Source organism: Dermatophagoides pteronyssinus, unplaced genomic scaffold (assembly GCF_027571235.1).
Source record: "Dermatophagoides pteronyssinus isolate colony J.1.1.1.1 unplaced genomic scaffold, Derpt_VIB-CSIC_2022.12 sq0004, whole genome shotgun sequence".
Lineage (NCBI taxonomy): Eukaryota > Metazoa > Arthropoda > Arachnida > Sarcoptiformes > Pyroglyphidae > Dermatophagoides > Dermatophagoides pteronyssinus.
This window is the reverse complement of record NW_027461528.1, coordinates 3541423-3552487: the sequence shown is the minus strand read 5'-3', so window position 1 is coordinate 3552487 and position 11065 is coordinate 3541423. Positions and strand designations below refer to the sequence as shown.

At 51.8% G+C, this 11065-nt stretch overlaps 3 protein-coding genes across 3 annotated transcripts; 1 reads left to right on the top strand and 2 right to left on the bottom strand.

Annotated features, from left to right (window-relative positions):
• Positions 1-6727: 6727 nt before the first annotated feature.
• On the bottom strand, positions 6728-7991 carry LOC113797267 (filamin-B-like). Its single transcript, XM_027347623.2, has 3 exons — positions 7869-7991; positions 7637-7791; positions 6728-7580 (listed from the first exon to the last, which is right to left on the bottom strand). Exons 2-3 carry the CDS (start codon positions 7749-7751, stop codon positions 7129-7131), a joined length of 567 nt encoding a protein of 188 aa, XP_027203424.1. The 5' UTR covers positions 7752-7791; positions 7869-7991; the 3' UTR covers positions 6728-7128.
• A 1053-nt stretch (positions 7992-9044) lies between these two features.
• Positions 9045-11014, top strand: LOC113797252 (filamin-A-like). The gene is made up of 3 exons (XM_027347606.2): positions 9045-9466; positions 9528-9893; positions 9955-11014. Exons 2-3 carry the CDS (start codon positions 9528-9530, stop codon positions 10240-10242), a joined length of 654 nt encoding a protein of 217 aa, XP_027203407.1. The 5' UTR covers positions 9045-9466; the 3' UTR covers positions 10243-11014.
• Positions 10315-10962, bottom strand: LOC113797253 (uncharacterized). Its single transcript, XM_027347608.2, has 2 exons — positions 10580-10962; positions 10315-10521 (listed from the first exon to the last, which is right to left on the bottom strand). Exons 1-2 carry the CDS (start codon positions 10960-10962, stop codon positions 10515-10517), a joined length of 390 nt encoding a protein of 129 aa, XP_027203409.1. The 3' UTR covers positions 10315-10514.
• Positions 11015-11065: the final 51 nt, after the last annotated feature.

Sequence of the window (11065 nt, the reverse complement as noted above, 5' to 3'; positions counted from 1 at the left end):
GCCTGGCCTGGCCTGGCCTGGCCTGGCCTGGCCTGGCCTGGCCTGGCCTGGCCTGGCCTGGCCTGGCCTGGCCCTGGCCTGGCCTGGCCTGGCCTGGCCTGGCCTGGCCTGGCCTGGCCTGGCCTGGCCTGGCCTGGCCTGGCCTGGCCTGGCCTGGCCTGGCCTGGCCTGGCCTGGCCCTGGCCTGGCCTGGCCTGGCCTGGCCTGGCCTGGCCTGGCCTGGCCTGGCCTGGCCTGGCCTGGCCTGGCCTGGCCTGGCCTGGCCTGGCCTGGCCTGGCCTGGCCTGGCCTGGCCTGGCCTGGCCTGGCCTGGCCTGGCCTGGCCTGGCCTGGCCTGGCCTGGCCTGGCCTGGCCTGGCCTGGCCTGGCCTGGCCTGGCCTGGCCTGGCCTGGCCTGGCCTGGCCTGGCCTGGCCTGGCCTGGCCTGGCCTGGCCTGGCCTGGCCTGGCCTGGCCTGGCCTGGCCTGGCCTGGCCTGGCCTGGCCTGGCCTGGCCTGGCCTGGCCTGGCCTGGCCTGGCCTGGCCTGGCCTGGCCTGGCCTGGCCTGGCCCTGGCCTGGCCTGGCCTGGCCTGGCCTGGCCTGGCCTGGCCTGGCCTGGCCTGGCCTGGCCTGGCCTGGCCTGGCCTGGCCTGGCCTGGCCTGGCCTGGCCTGGCCTGGCCTGGCCTGGCCTGGCCTGGCCTGGCCTGGCCTGGCCTGGCCTGGCCTGGCCTGGCCTGGCCTGGCCTGGCCTGGCCTGGCCTGGCCTGGCCTGGCCTGGCCTGGCCCTGGCCTGGCCTGGCCTGGCCTGGCCTGGCCTGGCCTGGCCTGGCCTGGCCTGGCCTGGCCTGGCCTGGCCTGGCCTGGCCTGGCCTGGCCTGGCCTGGCCTGGCCTGGCCTGGCCTGGCCTGGCCTGGCCTGGCCTGGCCTGGCCTGGCCTGGCCTGGCCTGGCCTGGCCTGGCCTGGCCTGGCCTGGCCTGGCCTGGCCTGGCCTGGCCTGGCCTGGCCTGGCCTGGCCTGGCCTGGCCCTGGCCTGGCCTGGCCTGGCCTGGCCTGGCCTGGCCTGGCCTGGCCTGGCCTGGCCTGGCCTGGCCTGGCCTGGCCTGGCCTGGCCTGGCCTGGCCTGGCCTGGCCCTGGCCTGGCCTGGCCTGGCCTGGCCTGGCCTGGCCTGGCCTGGCCTGGCCTGGCCTGGCCTGGCCTGGCCTGGCCTGGCCTGGCCTGGCCTGGCCTGGCCTGGCCTGGCCCTGGCCTGGCCTGGCCTGGCCTGGCCTGGCCTGGCCTGGCCTGGCCTGGCCTGGCCTGGCCTGGCCTGGCCTGGCCTGGCCTGGCCTGGCCTGGCCTGGCCTGGCCTGGCCTGGCCTGGCCTGGCCTGGCCTGGCCTGGCCTGGCCTGGCCTGGCCTGGCCTGGCCTGGCCTGGCCTGGCCTGGCCTGGCCTGGCCTGGCCTGGCCTGGCCTGGCCTGGCCTGGCCTGGCCTGGCCTGGCCTGGCCTGGCCTGGCCTGGCCTGGCCTGGCCTGGCCTGGCCTGGCCTGGCCTGGCCTGGCCTGGCCTGGCCTGGCCTGGCCTGGCCTGGCCTGGCCTGGCCTGGCCTGGCCTGGCCTGGCCTGGCCTGGCCTGGCCTGGCCTGGCCTGGCCTGGCCTGGCCTGGCCTGGCCTGGCCTGGCCTGGCCTGGCCTGGCCTGGCCTGGCCTGGCCTGGCCTGGCCTGGCCTGGCCTGGCCTGGCCTGGCCTGGCCTGGCCTGGCCTGGCCTGGCCTGGCCTGGCCTGGCCTGGCCTGGCCTGGCCTGGCCTGGCCTGGCCTGGCCTGGCCTGGCCTGGCCTGGCCTGGCCTGGCCTGGCCTGGCCTGGCCTGGCCTGGCCTGGCCTGGCCTGGCCTGGCCTGGCCTGGCCTGGCCTGGCCTGGCCTGGCCTGGCCTGGCCTGGCCTGGCCTGGCCTGGCCTGGCCTGGCCTGGCCTGGCCTGGCCTGGCCTGGCCTGGCCTGGCCTGGCCTGGCCTGGCCTGGCCTGGCCTGGCCTGGCCTGGCCTGGCCTGGCCTGGCCTGGCCTGGCCTGGCCTGGCCTGGCCTGGCCTGGCCTGGCCTGGCCTGGCCTGGCCTGGCCTGGCCTGGCCTGGCCTGGCCTGGCCTGGCCTGGCCTGGCCTGGCCTGGCCTGGCCTGGCCTGGCCTGGCCTGGCCTGGCCTGGCCTGGCCTGGCCTGGCCTGGCCTGGCCTGGCCTGGCCTGGCCTGGCCTGGCCTGGCCTGGCCTGGCCTGGCCTGGCCTGGCCTGGCCTGGCCTGGCCTGGCCTGGCCTGGCCTGGCCTGGCCTGGCCTGGCCTGGCCTGGCCTGGCCTGGCCTGGCCTGGCCTGGCCTGGCCTGGCCTGGCCTGGCCTGGCCTGGCCTGGCCTGGCCTGGCCTGGCCTGGCCTGGCCTGGCCTGGCCTGGCCTGGCCTGGCCTGGCCTGGCCTGGCCTGGCCTGGCCTGGCCTGGCCTGGCCTGGCCTGGCCTGGCCTGGCCTGGCCTGGCCTGGCCTGGCCTGGCCTGGCCTGGCCTGGCCTGGCCTGGCCTGGCCTGGCCTGGCCTGGCCTGGCCTGGCCTGGCCTGGCCTGGCCTGGCCTGGCCTGGCCTGGCCTGGCCTGGCCTGGCCTGGCCTGGCCTGGCCTGGCCTGGCCTGGCCTGGCCTGGCCTGGCCTGGCCTGGCCTGGCCTGGCCTGGCCTGGCCTGGCCTGGCCTGGCCCTGGCCTGGCCTGGCCTGGCCTGGCCTGGCCTGGCCTGGCCTGGCCTGGCCTGGCCTGGCCTGGCCTGGCCTGGCCTGGCCTGGCCTGGCCTGGCCTGGCCTGGCCTGGCCTGGCCTGGCCTGGCCTGGCCTGGCCTGGCCTGGCCTGGCCTGGCCTGGCCTGGCCTGGCCTGGCCTGGCCTGGCCTGGCCTGGCCTGGCCTGGCCTGGCCTGGCCTGGCCTGGCCTGGCCTGGCCTGGCCTGGCCTGGCCTGGCCTGGCCTGGCCTGGCCTGGCCTGGCCTGGCCTGGCCTGGCCTGGCCTGGCCTGGCCTGGCCTGGCCTGGCCTGGCCTGGCCTGGCCTGGCCTGGCCTGGCCTGGCCTGGCCTGGCCTGGCCTGGCCTGGCCTGGCCTGGCCTGGCCTGGCCTGGCCTGGCCTGGCCTGGCCTGGCCTGGCCTGGCCTGGCCTGGCCTGGCCTGGCCTGGCCTGGCCTGGCCTGGCCTGGCCTGGCCTGGCCTGGCCTGGCCTGGCCTGGCCTGGCCTGGCCTGGCCTGGCCTGGCCTGGCCTGGCCTGGCCTGGCCTGGCCTGGCCTGGCCTGGCCTGGCCTGGCCTGGCCTGGCCTGGCCTGGCCTGGCCTGGCCTGGCCTGGCCTGGCCTGGCCTGGCCTGGCCTGGCCTGGCCTGGCCTGGCCTGGCCTGGCCTGGCCTGGCCTGGCCTGGCCTGGCCTGGCCTGGCCTGGCCTGGCCTGGCCTGGCCTGGCCTGGCCTGGCCTGGCCTGGCCTGGCCTGGCCTGGCCTGGCCTGGCCTGGCCTGGCCCTGGCCTGGCCTGGCCTGGCCTGGCCTGGCCTGGCCTGGCCTGGCCTGGCCTGGCCTGGCCTGGCCTGGCCTGGCCTGGCCTGGCCTGGCCTGGCCCTGGCCTGGCCTGGCCTGGCCTGGCCTGGCCTGGCCTGGCCTGGCCTGGCCTGGCCTGGCCTGGCCTGGCCTGGCCTGGCCTGGCCTGGCCTGGCCTGGCCTGGCCTGGCCTGGCCTGGCCTGGCCTGGCCTGGCCTGGCCTGGCCTGGCCTGGCCTGGCCTGGCCTGGCCTGGCCTGGCCTGGCCTGGCCTGGCCTGGCCTGGCCTGGCCTGGCCTGGCCTGGCCTGGCCTGGCCTGGCCTGGCCTGGCCTGGCCTGGCCTGGCCTGGCCTGGCCTGGCCTGGCCTGGCCTGGCCTGGCCTGGCCTGGCCTGGCCTGGCCTGGCCTGGCCTGGCCTGGCCTGGCCTGGCCTGGCCTGGCCTGGCCTGGCCTGGCCTGGCCTGGCCTGGCCTGGCCTGGCCTGGCCTGGCCTGGCCTGGCCTGGCCTGGCCTGGCCTGGCCTGGCCTGGCCTGGCCTGGCCTGGCCTGGCCTGGCCTGGCCTGGCCTGGCCTGGCCTGGCCTGGCCTGGCCTGGCCTGGCCTGGCCTGGCCTGGCCTGGCCTGGCCTGGCCTGGCCTGGCCTGGCCTGGCCTGGCCTGGCCTAGCCTAGCCTGGCCTAACCTGGCCTAACCTAACCTAACCTAACTCCCTAACCTAACCTAACTCCCTAACCTAACCTAACTCCCTAACCTAACCTAACTCCCTAACCTAACCTAACTCCCTAACCTAACCTAACTCCCTAACCCCCTGAGCGAAAGCAGCTCACGAACCTTCCCTCCCCTAATAAGATGCGGAGATTTCGTATGCATAGTTATGAAAAGTCACGAAAAAGAGAAATAACAATTAACAATTACTTATCTGCGTCTGCTTTGCTCAGTTAAAGGTTCGTGATTCCAGTTGAAGAATTGTTTTATTCTGTCCACTTGTGCACCATTGCTTTCCATATTGGTATTCTTCTGTCGTTCCAATTGATATTCTTCTACTGATTTGTTCATTGTTGATAGTGATATATATCAATTCCATAGCAAACACCCGGCAGTGGTCATGTAGGCAATATTCTGCCCCAAACGCATTTCGAATTCATTGAATCGAGGCGCGAGCACTGCCGGGCTTATATGTTAATTCACTTTGTTTACTACGTTATGATATTTCATAGTCAACAAAACAATCAGCAGAATATCATTTGAAATACGACAAAGAACCATTTGCTTGATCCAAAGCCAGAAAATATTCGGATAATTCCACGTTGATTGTTGATAACCACAAACAAAGAGCGAGTGATGAAATGTAAACAATATGCGCAGTGTTCACTTTTTGGGGAATGATTAAGCACTTTTCAAAAATTTTGTTCGAAAAAAATGAGTCAATGATGAAATGCGCGTGCTGAACACAAAAAGGAAAATTTAGAAAAAACTTTTTAGAAAACTCATTTCGAATTTCCAATTATCAACAAACATTTATTCGAATCACAATTAATTAATGCGATTAATAACAAGATAATTTCATCGTCTTTATTTTTTGGGGAATGATTTTTCAATTTTTAGAAAACTTTACTCAAAACAAATAGAAACTGAATCGATGATGAAATGTAAATCAAAAGGAAAATTCACAAAAACTTTTTTTGGAAAACTTATCAATAAACTTCTAATTAGTAAACATTCAATTATTCGTATCACACTTAATTCGCAACAGAATAATCACACAAAATGGAATTCTTCATTTGATGTCACAAAACAACAAGTTTCATTTCATCATGAGTCTGACAACGTGCTCACGCTGCAAAGTCAAGTTCACAATCGACAATTTCCTTTTCAACATGCGCTTTTCAACGCAACATGAGCTCTTTGGCGTTCTTCATAAACGACAGGATGATCAAAACAAAGAATTTTTCAAAACTTTTCATGAAAAATTGATGAAACAAAATAACATTTCAAACAAAATATGTTTATTAAATTTTAACGAATCGACAGTTTAAAAATAAATCAATTTAAAATAAAAATGAATTTAGCTTGCAATCGAATACTCGAAATTTAACATCAAACTAAATCCATTACGACCAGTAACCATCAGTTTAGATATGGTAATCATGGTCTCGCAAACAAGTATTGTTGATATTATTTATATTTCTTTTCAAATCAAACCAAATTCGCTGATTCGTATTATGAGAATCAAATTTTTTTGTTTTATGATTCCGGATCTTAAAAAAAGTCAACACTAAGGGAATTAGTGTGACGTTTGCACCAGGATACATAAGTTTAAATTCAGCCGATCTCATACAGTTAACACATTTTGCCGGCAATGATTTGTTAGGACATGCCGACAAATAATGGTCGCCTGCACAATGAGCACAGGTGTGATGTTGCTGTTCACAATCATTGGTCTTGTGTTTGAATCCCTGGCACCTGTAACATTGTAGCACAGGGCAAACATCCACAACATTGATTTGTCCATAATTAAATCTGATTTTGCCACCCATTTGTTCCAAAATCAAACTTTTGATTTTGGGGTGGACTTTAATTCCAACATTTGTTAATTTCGCGAAGACCTCCTCGATGTCGTTAAATTGTTTCCTTCTTCTGATCATTTTGAAACCAGTTCGGAAAAATTCCATTTCGAAAAGCACCTCCAAGGATTCGAACCCGAGACCAATTGATTTAAGGTTAATAGCTTGAATCCCCCATTAGCCAAACCAATTTTAGTTCAGATTTTCGTCGTGTCGAAATCCGTTCAACCGAAACTTGTATTTACATAGTGATGATAATTGTTGATCACTTATCTGCTAAATCATAAATAACCAAATGATGACCGAAAAATTTTGTCGTCGAGACGTCTCGCCAATCGTTCAAACAAGAATCAATTCCGTTATCTCGAAATCTTCAAAAAACTTGATAAGAGAAGCCGATTTGCAATGTCAAACTTGAAGATATTTTCATGAGCACTGCATTTCTAACAATCTCAACAAATAAACCGAATGACTTGTTGATGCTTATGTGCTCACCCTATTTATAGCAAGTGCTATTTTGACAGCACATGCTATCAAATCGAATTTTATCATTTTAATTCTTCCTATTTGAAATGAGAACAATTCATTTTTGATTTCTTATCAGTTTGTGTTGCTGAAATGCATTCAAAAAAGAAACCAATTGCCAAATGCTACAGTGTTGGATTGAAATGAAATTTATTAGATTCAATTCAAATGTGAATATTGTCTGAAAATTGGAAAATTAGAAATCTTAGTCCAACAAACGAAAATACAATAGAATATAATTTGATTCAATTTGAGCAGTATTTGTTAATGTTAGTCTTATTTATGATTGATTGTTTTGTTTTGTTTGGATGACAATTCTATGTTGTGTGACGTCATTCAAATGTATAGGTTGGTTAATGTTTGTTTTTTCATTGAAATTGACATTGACAACAACAATTTGATTGTTGCTCTTCAAGGATGCTAATTGCAATCGGTTATTTTTAGACCGAAATTTGTTATTATGGCAACAATTTTGACTTTGATTTTACTTTGCTTGTTTTGGACCAGAAATTTCTTGGTTGATGGTTCAAGTTTCTAGGCAGATACAACGATCGGATATGGACTGCCGGGCAAGTGAATATCATTGAACTTCAAGTGAAGTTTATAATCACCCGGTGTCGGTGGTTTGTAGATGACCGTAATAGTGCCATCATTATTATTGCGAAAACTCACTTCTACTTTGGCTGGTCCTTCCATCGCAAAACTGATGCCACCAGTAATGCCAGCTTCTTTACAATCGATGGTCAATTGATTATCTTGGTTCACTTTGCCGGTGCTGATATTTGGGCCACCAACTTTCACTTTTTCTGTCAGTTTTCGGTGCGTAGATTCATCACCCGAAATATTACACTTGAATGGTGATCCGACAATTTCTTTTCCTTCATATTTAATATGGATTTTGTATTGACCACCTGCTTTCGGTATATAACCAACATCGACTGAACCGTCTTTCGTTGAATTGAAGTTTATCTCAGGTTTCGTTGGACCTTTATCATCGAAAAATCATTTGTAAAAAGAGCACCAAAATATCCACTAGAAATACCTTCAAAAGCAACAGTCAAACCGGACACTGGTTTTCCCGATGTAAAAACTGTGAATTTATTCTCCATACCGGCAATGCCGTTGACCAAACCTCCTCCATGTGCTGAGATACTCATTATTGCGATTGATCCGATTCAAATTTTTTTCACAAAAAACCTAAAATTGAATAAAAATTGATCAAGTTTTGAACTTGGCAAAATTGATATAATGATAGAATGCAAACATTTACTCACCAACACCGTAACTGAACAACGACTGATTGTTTTGCTGGGTGAATCTTTTTAGCTAACTAACAATGTTTGACATGAATGATGATTGCATCCAATTCCCTTACACACAATCATTATTGCTATGGAATATTCTCTCTCCATGGTGTAGGTGTATGTTGTATTGTGATGTATCACATATGTGCTCGAAGTGATTTCAGTCTTGAAAACAGAATCTAAAAATAAATCCGCATTTCTTAAATGAATTGCTTGTTTGTCGTCATGCTGATCATCTTCTGATTATCAACATCATTTCAGTCTGTTTTGTTGTTGGTAAGCCAACCGATTAATGGAAATGCATTTGCAAACAAAATAAGATCAGCAATTTCATCGGAAAAATACAAATCGGAAATTGTTTCTCTCGAAAAGATTGATTTATGGATTGGATGTCCGAAGCAAATGTTTGTTTATCCGAACAAAATTCTGTTTACCACCATCTCCGAAATATCTGTTTTAGGTGAAATCCGTATTTGGCTTGATGAATGGGTGAGTGAGTGGTAGAAGAATATCAAAATTAGACTTGAACAAACCAACCAACAACATCGTCAATTATCAATGTGACTTTATTTAGCATCATCGTACATTCTTGTTGAGAAAAAAACAAAATCATAATCATCAACATTATCAACGACAAAAGTTTGCCAAAATATATCAAACGATAAAGCAAAGCAAACAAAAAAATTGGCTTCGTTTATTTTCCGAATGAATAAATCTGAAATGAACAAAAACTATAAAAGATTTTTATCGTCTATTCAACCCCTTTCCTCTCCCCCTTTCTGCCATTATCATCGATTATTTTCCCATCGAGAATTTTGAAAACATTTTCGAACATCGATTTAGACACAAATCGGGACACACATGGGTAGAATTGGAATCGAATCATTTCGATGAAACAAAAATCAATCTGGATATTCCCACTCCCAATGAAAAATGATCATTTTCGAATCTGTTTTCATTCATTACAATATTGATGATCGAAGGTTCTTTTGCTTGGTTTTTCATTCAACAAAATTACCAACATTATTCAATATTCAAAACAGCCATGTTATTGTTGATCATGGCAAAAATGTTGGCCGGATTTTTTTGTGTGGTTTTTTTCACTGCTGTTTTTGATGTATTTATGTGATTGTTGAAGGATGGTTACCGTGTTATCGTTTCGATAGAAGGAATATCAGCAAAAATGATACAGATAGAATATGATTATATTTAGAAAGAATATCAACCACAACAAGCCAAAATAAACTGATGTTATTGTCGAATGTTCATTTACTGTGGCATGGAAAATGAATAGATTCTGATTCTTCTTATTCGATCAAATATAACCGCAAAACAAGCCGCAAAAATAGTGTTTGTTTTTCCATTTCAATGCAAATCAACACCAACCAAAAGTACAATCTCTCAAAATATCTACATCATCAAAATATTTCTGTCGAGCACAAAATCTTTGGCAAATTTGTCGGTTATTCAATTCAATTATTATTTCAAACCGCAACCATCAAATTCAAATTGACAAATAGTTGATCAACACAAGTCAACTCTATTTTCAAATTGTTCTAAACATAGAGGTAAGTGTGTCGTCCAATGACAGCATTTCAATCAGAGTTTTTCCCTCAATTCATTGATAAGATGGCAATCGACGTGAACAAGATCAAAGTATTGGGAAACCTTTTGAATCCCAGCTCGGGTAAAAAGCCAGTGACCGGCAAGAAATGTCTGGTATTGATACGTAGTGATGATGAATCGCTGGATAAATCCGTATTGAAACGTTCAATAACATGCCAAGTGGAAGGACCAACCAAACCTGAAGTATTATGGTCAACGGCTATTGCTGAACCGGATATCGATGAACGAACCGTCGTTGGATACTTTGTGCCAACTAAACCCGGTAAACATAGACTGACAGTCAAATGTCAAGGTAAAAAACTGCCCGGATCACCATTCGAATATGATGTTATCGGTGATTGTTTAGACATCGAAAAACTATTGCAAAAGGTTTGTTCAATCCGCCCATTATCACTGTTGAAATATTGTGGATAATGATCATTATGCTCAGGTGATAGTGTCCGGACGTGGTTATGAATTGGGCAAAGCATTCACCTATAATCAATTCGTCGTCGATTGCAGTATGGTACAGCCACCATTAGGCAATCTAAAAGTTCACGTGAAAGGACCAGAAAGAGCTGCGGCAAATCTATCCATAATAGACAATGAAAATGGTACATTTACTATCAGATACAAGCCTACGTCACCCGGCATCTATACTATAAATGTTAAAATTGCCGAAACTGACATACCTGGGTCACCGTTTCAGGTTCGGGTTACCGAATTTCTATCATCATAATTTTTCATATTCATTTCTCTTATTCATTGTTTATCCATGCAAATAAATTCAAAAACGATCTGACACCATTGATTGCATCTCACTATTTCGACTTTAGTTGTTTTTATTTGTCAATGTTTTCAACTAACATTCAAAAAAATTTAAATAAATAAATAAATCTTAACATTTGGATTGTGATGATGATTGTTGAGAATAAATATAGGAATTAATTACACATTTTATTAATGGCCAGAGATGTATCCAGAAAGTGTTCAATCGAGGTATCGTCATTTTCAGTATCTATCAGGATTGTGAAAAAACAACATGAGAAATGTTTGGACAACAGCAAATAACTTACTTTTCATAACCACCATCATATCCACCACCATAACCACCGCCATAGCCGCCATCATAGCCTTTATCATATGATTCATATTTTTCAATATAAACAGGCACTTTGTATGGAACAGGCACTTTAACTGGATATGGAACACCGACTTTGACTGGGATTTTCACCGGTATGGCGACCGGAACTTTAACCGCAATTTTTTTGACGATAATTTTTGGCGGCAATTTTACCGGAATATAAACGGGAACTTTATATGCGACTTTGTGCACGATTGGTACTGGATAGCCGACTTTATGTACGACAACATGTGGTTCGTGATCATCGTCGAAAATTGCTGCTACCATTTGCATGGCCAACAAACAAACTATTACACTTATTGTATATTTTGACATCTTTTTGCTATATCACAAACTAAACTAAACTCAATCAATCAAACGTTCAAAATGCTTGGTCTCATCCGAATCAATGGTCTTTTTATTGGTTCTTGGATGGCCT

Bases quoted from the DNA above. Each gene is read 5' to 3' on its own strand.
- LOC113797252 (XM_027347606.2), top strand. From the start codon at position 9,528: ATGGCAATCGACGTGAACAAGATCAAAGTATTGGGAAACCTTTTGAAT. The intron at 9,894-9,954 runs GTTTGTTCAATC...CATTATGCTCAG, and splicing joins TCGAAAAACTATTGCAAAAG to GTGATAGTGTCCGGACGTGG.
- LOC113797267 (XM_027347623.2), bottom strand. From the start codon at position 7,751: ATGAGTATCTCAGCACATGGAGGAGGTTTGGTCAACGGCATTGCCGGT. The intron at 7,581-7,636 runs GTATTTCTAGTG...TCGATGATAAAG, and splicing joins TTTGACTGTTGCTTTTGAAG to GTCCAACGAAACCTGAGATA.
- LOC113797253 (XM_027347608.2), bottom strand. From the start codon at position 10,962: ATGTCAAAATATACAATAAGTGTAATAGTTTGTTTGTTGGCCATGCAA.